At 38.0% G+C, this 9238-nt stretch overlaps 1 protein-coding gene across 1 annotated transcript; it reads right to left on the reverse strand.

Annotated features, from left to right (window-relative positions):
* Positions 1–7787: 7787 nt before the first annotated feature.
* Positions 7788–9013, reverse strand: LOC108069817 (uncharacterized). The gene has a single exon (XM_017160062.3). It carries the CDS (start codon positions 8138–8140, stop codon positions 7805–7807), a length of 336 nt encoding a protein of 111 aa, XP_017015551.3. The 5' UTR covers positions 8141–9013; the 3' UTR covers positions 7788–7804.
* Between the last annotated feature and the right edge of the window lie 225 nt (positions 9014–9238).

Consider the following 9238-nt stretch of genomic DNA (forward strand, 5'->3'; position numbering starts at 1 on the left):
GGTTTATCGTATACATATGACATTTTTCTCATTTTAATTGTATAGAAATCATTCTCTAGTTTTGCAGCACTTTGAAAATTAAATTTGGAAATTAATGCTCGTGCACATAATTTTTTACGACCACTTTTATTAATATTATTATTCTGTGGAGGATCCCAATCACAAACTATTTTAATGTCAACGCGATTCTCGATATTTTCGACGGTTTTACCGTAGACTGCATTATTTAATAATTAAAAAAAAACTTTTTCAAATGAATTTTTAGCTTTTTGACGATATTGGGTGTTAAGGGGTATATACGTTTTGAGCTAAGGTTTTTGCTCAAAACGTATCTTCTATGAATTTTTATTAGCTGCAACCCATTAAGCAAACATTGCTGTAAATTTTTATAATGAATGATATAATTTTTTTTTCCGAGGTCGGCAATTAATTTTTTTTCTTTTTCGCTATTAGTGGCTAACTTTGTTGTTGAACAAAACGGTAAATCACTATGTAAATCATGGATAGTCCAAATCCACTTCTAAAATATAACCATAATGTCCATCGCTTGAAATATTTTCTACTATTAAATTTTCTATGTCTATGGGAGACAACCACTTAAACCCTTGGTAAAGTAGGTTGTAAAGGTTGAGACATTGCCCAACCATACAAATTATTTGCATACATTAAAAATGATGACTCTTTACTAGCATCATAATCACATAAATATTTATTATTTGCTTTACTATATCTGTGACAGCATTGTACCAAACCACCCCGAATTCCACTTTGTATAAATTTATACATATCAATATCAGTTATTAACTGTAACTCAATTTGTGTGGTTTTCAGCATTGGCTGTCAAGATAAACCTGGTGTTGTATAAAAATAAGCTGGGTCAAGAGAGTACATTTTTATGCAAATTAAACGAAAATTTTCAAAAACGTCAGTTAATAATAATACATGAGTTTTTAAATAAATCTCTAGATAGTCCTTTAGAGATTTACAGGAAAATTGTGTCCAAACTTTAACAGCATTACTATAATCCTCTTGAGAACATTGCTTTTCAGTAAACTGATTATAAAATTGGTCTCTTGATGGTAAACTAGTTTCCTCTAGTCTATGCTCTGAATCAAGATATTCATATGGGAATACACCCTTCTTCCGCATAAGCCTAAATTCTTTTTTACAATTGAAATGTGATCTTACTGATTTAAGTTAATCATCTTCTAAATTGGACGCTAAGGCATCTAGACTATATGACATAAATCTAAATGTATCTAGAAACCTTATCTTATCTTATCTTATCTTATCTAATGAAGTGCTCCTTGTTTGTGGGAATAAATTTAATATATTCAGGTATAAGTGTTAATTCTTTGATAAACAAGTGACAATCATACTTGGAAAAATTGTGGAAGAAAACTGGGATAAAATTAGCAGGGACCGTAAATAATCATTATTTGAGATTTTTATTTTAAAAGGCCTACTGAGGTTTTTACAAGTTTTAATCAACAATTTAACTGGTTTTTATGCACTTTATAGACATGAACAAATAACAGTTCATTTGCTTTCCAGATTTGTTGAAATGCATATACTTTGTGGACAAGAGTAAAAAGAACGTTATTTTTGACGTTTAAAACAAAATATCACAGTAGTCTTTTTAAAATAAAAATCTCAAATAATGATTATTTACGGTCCCTGAAAATTAGACCTTTTCAAATCTAAATTACATTTAGAATGAGCTGCGACCCTGTATCTACCTGTATAATGACAATGATCTCGAACCCTATCTTCCGCTAAAGCCTTCTCACAAATATGACAATTGAGGGCAAACTCAAAATCATAATCGTCCTCTGGATTCATTACTATGGTAACAACTTTACTCAAATAATTTGTATGAATAGTTTTTAAGTTATTTGCAAGGGAATTGACAAAATTTATAGCTGTGTTCGTTATCAATGTTGCTCAACATGACCAACGTTCGTACTCTATGTTGCTCAACATGATCAACGACCAACAACTCTAGCAGTAGTATTATTGGTAACAGTATCAGGCGTCCAGTTACACCCACGGCAGATACTATTTGCTGATCAGCATATTCTACATAGTCAATGTCAACGGTTGACTCGACGTCTCACTGACCCGCCAAGCAGACAGCACTTTCTGCAGAGTCAACCGACCCAAATATGCACACTGCTACTATAAGCAAAACATTCTGACCTACTCCAGAATACAACCAATTCTACTATTCTTTACACTAAACTTCCGTGTTATCCAAGTATTAGGGGAGAGTGGGGGAATTTCGTCACAGGGGCAATTTCGTCACCTGCAATATCTCGGAATCCATAAGTCCTAAAAATATATAATTTTTTTGTTTTAGTCCTTCAAGACGGCCAGACACAACCAATGCATTTGTTTTGCACAGAAGGGCAAGATAATTAAGCTATAATATTAAATGTGTTTTAACAGTTCAAAAGTTACATTTAGTTCTCGACGAAATTTTTTCTGTATGCCACAATTCAAAAGGAATAAGATACAATATTTTTTATATAATACACAGTGCTATAATGTGCATTTCTGCGTCAGTGATTTTTAACTTCGCGCCTAATTTCGGAAGAAAAATAATTATTTCTAAAAAAGTACTGTCTGGGGAAATTTCGCCACCCTACGCTAAGGGTAAATTCGCACCTATTTTAAATACATATTTTTATATTTGACGAGCTGGCTAACGAACAGACTACCAGCAGCAGCAACAAATATAGGACGTCAACAAAAATGGTACGCTTGATCAGTGTAGCATATTTACAGGCGTTAAACTCCCTACATTTTTCAGGTGACGAAATTGTCCCGGTGGTGTGGTGATTTTACCCCCCTGTGTGGCGAGATTGCCCCAGTATATTGGTTTTACATTTTATTTTTTAATAAATCACTAATGTAATTAAAAAAATAGGGGAATGTCACATTTTAAAGCTTGGTGCTAACCGCATTCAACAATAAAAATAGAAATATGATAACGTGTCTCAAGATGGACAAAAAATAGCTTTGAAAAAATGCTGACGAAATTCCCCCACTCTCCCCTATATAAGCTAGTACCAAATTCACAATAAATCAGTTATCAACACATCTTATAACTCCGCGGTCTTCCTTTCTGCCCTCCGGGAAGAGGACTCGTATACAAACTTATATTGATCCACAAGCCACGCTTGGGATCAAGCAATAATTTTGTCTATAATTATTAAATTTGTTCGAAAATGTTGTTACCAAATGTTGTATTATTCACAACAAAGCGACGAAAAATATTTAATTAAATCAAACCACGTAGTATCAAATTAATAGTGGTGACGGCAAATCAGTATACCCGACCGAATGCAGGGTAGCGCGTTACTTAACGGTCAGCTAATCGTCAGCGCGCCAAACCAAAATCCTACAACAGTAACAACGTTGCTAGCGGCGGACAAGCGAAAACGAAAACGTAAAAAATTCACCGCTGCAGCTGCTTGTATATGAGGGCCTATGTATTGGTTATGTATAGCGGCTGGGATGAATTTTCCCAACTATTAATTTTTCGAGTTTTAACACAATGTAGTGGGGGGCGACAGTGATTGCAATAATTTTCGTAAGAAAACACAAATTAAATGTTGCATCCAAGGGCGGTTCAAATGGGTTATGTAATGTGTATGTGTATATGTATATAATAAATATAATATAAATTGTATTTATTTTTTCTGTAAATGTGTAAGTTTGCAATTTTTTCCTTTTTATTATAATTAATGCATGCACAACTAGCTCTACTATATCGATACGTCTGAGCCAAGAATTGAAAGCGAGGTGCAATTTTTCAGCACAAGACAAGAAACAAATAGATTGTTTTGTTAACAAACTCTAGCTTTCAATTTTTTGCACAAATACCTCGGGTTCTGCGTTGGGGTCTTTTAATCCAGCTGCAACTTTCCTTTTACACATCGAACAGTCACAGGGCAACCCTTGGCAACGGCAGTACTGGCGGATTAAGAGGGTATTTCGCGACCGGCACGATAAATTGAGCAAAGCTGCTATGTATTTAACTTTTTACTCGCCGCGGGCAACGATACACACAATTTTGTGTATTTTTATTAATTTGAATGCAAATCAAGTTTGCTATCACTTGCTGTGTTTTCACTGTGTCACTGTCACTTGTTGCCCTTAATTATTAATAGTTTAAAGTCCACTCGGGAGCGCCATGAAATTTTAGAATAGTTTTTCTAAATATATATAAACAAGAAAACCGAAAAACTTGTGGCAATAAACTTTAATTTTAGGCAAAGCGAAAAACGAGAATGAGAAAAATACGTGTGGTCGATCTAAATCAATTTCAACGATTGCACGACTATATTTTAACAAAGTTCTTAGAGCCTAGCTTAACGACAGTTGACGAAGACGGGGCGAATTCGCAGAGAGGGAGAGAGAACTTTATTGTGCACCCGCCTTCGTCCTAAACTAACTTACACTAAACTTCAAACTTCAAGTACAAATTCAAAATCTCTCAACAACCTTACTCTGGGGGTCTCTGGGCGCTTCGCTGGGGCTCACGGCCCTGTTCGCTTGTCCTCCGTGGCGTACTGTGCGATCATCGTTTTGATGGTGCGGTTGGCTCGCTCTGTAGGGTTCTGTTGGGGAGAGTATGGAGCAGTATGCTGCACTTCCATTCCAGCTTTTTTTCAGAATGCTTTGAAGGCTTTATTGGTTAACTGGGTCCCATTGTCGCAGATAAAAGTTTTTGGGGAACCTAGCCAGGATTCGCTCCCGGAAGGCTTATTCCAGGCTGGTGGCGGTAGCTCGGCGTAGGTATTTATTCGACCCATTTTGTGAAATGATCCAAAAACGCCAGTAACATCGTGTGTCCTTTGCGGGACCCTCTGATTTCCTGGTTAGCATCTTCCCCGCTTGTTTGCGTTGACTCAACTTAAATTGCTGACAGGCTGTGCATTGTCGGACCTAACGATATCATTGATCATATGATAAAATCCGACGCTCCGCTCAAAAGTTATAGCCAAAATACGATTTTCTACGTCTTCTCAAAATGAAAATTTAATTCTGTTTGTCAGTTTGTCCAAAACATGTTTTTTAAGTTTTGAAAATTTGATATGACGTTCATCACATTGATATAAAAAACTTTTGTTCTACCACTTTTGGAAAAACTCGCTAGTTTAGCGGGAAAACAGCTATAAATAGCTAAAATTCGGAAAACCTTCTAACTTCTATACTACTAAAGCTATAAGCGCCTTCTATATATATTTGTATAAATGTAATAGTTAAAAAGATATTAACAAAAGACAATTTTTTAAAACTTGTTTTTAGTTTTTTTTTTTTTTTAACGGCTCTAACGATTTTCTTTAAAACTTTAAACTGTATTGCCCTTGACATTCCTTAAATTTTGGTATATAACACATTACTGTAAAAAGTCACGTTTAAAAGTTATTTTTATACGAAAATAGCCACTTTTGCAAGCTCGAACTACTAACGCTCCCTGAGTATTTAATTTTGTGTGAGGGTATCCGAACTGTATTTTAGGGTCATGGAATCAGTAAATTTGCACTTAAGAGTTCCATATAGGAATCTTTTGTTCTACGACTTTTGGAAAAAGCCGCTACTTTAGCGGGAAAAAGCTGAAAATAGCTACATTTCGTTAGTTTGTAAGTTCTACACTACTACATACTACTACTATACCTCGTTTAAAAGGTATTTTGAAATACTTCAACGCCTTTTTAACTTAATTCGTTAAATAGTTTACAAATTATGATTTATGACCAATTTAAATTTAAATGTTAATATAAGCACTTATAAAAAAGCTAAAAAACCTTGGACCTTTTTATATTTGCTGATTTAACTTTGACAAAGATATCTAAGGTTTTTCATGGTATTCTGGGTTTATTTAAATGTATACATCGCATTTGGTATGTGGGCTCTTCATATTTAGCTACAGTGTTTTATGTTTCGCATTTGTCGTTTTGAGGTTAGGTTTTCAGTCCCATTAGGGTTACATGTGTTAGGTATTTTATTTAAGCAAGGGTTATGGCTGATCTAGCCGGATTCTACCAAGCGATACCGCATCGAGGCCTGCCGAGATTTCTAAGTGCACATACACAGCCCTTTTTGGCCGGACTTGCTTCGCTGGCCACTCGTTGCTGTCTCACTGACTTGGCACTCACCCGTCCCGCTTCCGTACACACGCTCGGAAAAGTTGGTGCTCCGCCGCTGGTCCTGGGCCGGCACAACTATTCCCCAAATCCTTTTGCTGCTCCTTCTCCGCGTCAGTCGTCACTCGACAACTGGGTTCGCCTCGCCTTCAGGTGGGGCAAGCGTCCTGCAGGTTTTCGTCCACGTGGGCTCGTTGAGCGCTTTGCTTCTTCTCCTCGCTTGGGCACTTGCCCGGGAGTGGCAAATCGCCCACTCTTCACGCACCAAATTCCTTGTCCGTGTCAGACCTCTTCCAAAGAACTCCTCGAGTTTCGTTTTGCGAAACTCCTCGCCGTTCTCCTTTTCTGGCTTCTCGAAGTTTCGGCATATCTCCCTTTCGCTCTGTCTCATGGGCGCGTGCTTGATTTCCAACGCGATCATGCGTTCTCTCGCTCGCTCTTATGCGAGGCTTGGTCATGTGACCGCTTTTCGTGGTGAATTTCTTGTTTCTGTGCTTGTATGTGTGTGTCGGTATGGGGTAAGCCTTCCAGGCTAGTGATGCAAGTATCGGTGGCGATGACAGTTTTATTAACTATCGGGTGTGGCCTTGTAGTCTTAAACCTAACTTATAATACTATTTTACCTTATCGCTAGCCTTATTTAATTACTTATATTCTCGATGGGGGTTATATACATTTGGGGATAGGGAGTGGCTATTTGTGGGGATCCAATTGGCTCCTCACATTCCCCTCCTTCTTCGGGGGACGTGACGAGACGGCGATCTCGTCCCTCTTATTTATATGGACTCGGAAATTAGTTTTGGTTAGTTTTGTAGTTAGAGGGGCTAAGCTACGGTGGCACTGGGAACGTTGAGTTTCCCTTGAGGGGAGTGGGGACGTTGGGAAGGCGCACCCTCCAGCAAGTGGCCCCCACTGACTCAAACTTGGCTCCTGTCATAGTGGTCCTTGTGAATTGGCTCTTGCCTCGGCCAGGGTTCTTTTGCGCGTCACTCGACCGCTGGCTTGATTTATTTTAGACGCCGACGAGAGTAAAAAAAAACAAGATGGCTGCGCTGTGGGCTGTCCTGTTCGACCGGTACCGGACTCTGGGTCTCCTTGATTATTGCTAATGCTCCTCCAGCGTCAGGTGTATACCCTGGTCTGGCTGGGGAAGGCAACCACAATTCCTCGGATGACTCTGTCGATACCGAATTCTGATTCCGTCGAAAAGACTCATTTATCAGAAGAGGGGACAAGACTGAATCAATCTTGGCGACCCGTTGGTGTCGCTCCTGGGTACAACGGGATCTGGTCGATTCTCCTGCTATGATTACGATGACTGTACTTGTAGTCGATTGCTTCGGATGTGTGTGACGACGACGAGAGTGAAAAACAAGATGGCTGCGCTGTGGGAAGTATGGAATCCAATATACCCTTTTACTCTACAAGTAACGGGTATAAATATTTTACTTATAACGTCTTTTTAAAATAAACTACCAATTGCGTGCAATCTGGACTTTCATATAAAAATTATTTTTATAAATTAAATTAAATTGTATTTTTAGGAATATTAGAATTATATTACGTTTTACTTTATTATCGTTCGATTGTGCAGTGTTTATTTTTCTGAATATGTTTCACAGAATCCAATTGATCGTTTACAACCGACATTAGGTGTAAAGCAGCTGCAGGCAGTTTGGACCGCTGAGGCAGCAGCCGTTGCCGCAGACGGGCACCATCCCCTCTCTGGAGACGCGACGGCAGAGGAGCGGCGGACCTCGGTAGTCGCGACGGTAGCAGAGGCGCTCGCACACTGTTCCACCCACTTGGACTCGAGTGACGGTGGGGCGACAATGGCCACCACCCAGCCTCTGCCCTTGGGCGGAAAAGGACACTAGAAGCAACGCAGCTACGATCAGTAGGCTACGGTAAAGTTCCATCTTTCCATCTGACTTCCATTGGCTGATGTTGCTGCTGCGTTTTATAGTATTCTGCTTGCAAAGCATACAAAATAACAAAAGGAGCAACCACAATAAGGAAGAGCACTTATTAAAAGGAGGTAGCAATTGTTTCTGTTGTGTGCCAATAACAAAAGAGCGCGCATCTGTTTATACCCGCTACTTGTAGAGTATAAAGATATGCATATTGCACATCAAAGAGTATTTGTATAGAAGAAAATATATGTTTTTATTTTTATACCCGTTACTCACATACTATGGTATTTTTACATGGCTAGGTCGACTGGCCTAGAATTGATCAACTTTATCTTCGTACACATATTTAAGAACAACTGTGAAAGTTTTAGATTGCTAAACTTTTAAACTTTTAAACTGAGCTTGCAAACGGCATCGAAACATACGGACATGGCTGTATCGACTCCTCAATATATTCTAGTTTTCACTTGAAAGGTTATTTTAAACGTCGTTTTTTTGCAGTTCTTTACAATTATCACACCTAGCACCACACAATACTGAAAAAATGGGTTGCCGAGGTCGCAAACAAATATCCTTAGCGATCCTTGTTAAATGATATTTTAAACCCAATCATGTTTTTAGGTAGCTTGGATCAAAGCACTATGTAACATTAAACATTTAGATCGACCTAAAAATCTTAATCGTTTTGAATCAACTTTTGAAAGAGAATATTGGAAGACATTTTCGGAATAGAATGAAAGCATATCAATAAAAATGGTAGTGTAGTCTGCGTGACCGGATTAATAAGAAACGTCCCTTATGTGCACTTTAAACATTGGGCTATGAAAATGTCCAAGACCATCTGCCTTTGAAACTGAACACAAGTTTTATACAAGTATGTAGTATATGAATAGTAGTATAAAATAATATAAATTAATATAAAAAAACATTGAATCTGAACCAAAGTTTTATATCAGGTGTGCAGTATATAAATAGTAGGGGAGTGTAGGGTAATTTGACGAGTAGGGTAATGTGACGAACTCGTTGAATCTCATATATGACGTCACGACAAAAATTCCAAATAAATGTAGTCGTCTCCCCTTATCGTGTCGACAATGTATTTACAGTAATATTAATAAGAAGTCTCCCTACCTTGTGCTTTTAAAATCTCGCGGCCCGCTCTTTCTCTCT

Source organism: Drosophila takahashii, chromosome 2R (assembly GCF_030179915.1).
Source record: "Drosophila takahashii strain IR98-3 E-12201 chromosome 2R, DtakHiC1v2, whole genome shotgun sequence".
NCBI classification, from domain to species: domain Eukaryota; kingdom Metazoa; phylum Arthropoda; class Insecta; order Diptera; family Drosophilidae; genus Drosophila; species Drosophila takahashii.

Bases quoted from the DNA above. Each gene is read 5' to 3' on its own strand.
- LOC108069817 (XM_017160062.3), bottom strand. From the start codon at position 8,140: ATGCTTTGCAAGCAGAATACTATAAAACGCAGCAGCAACATCAGCCAA.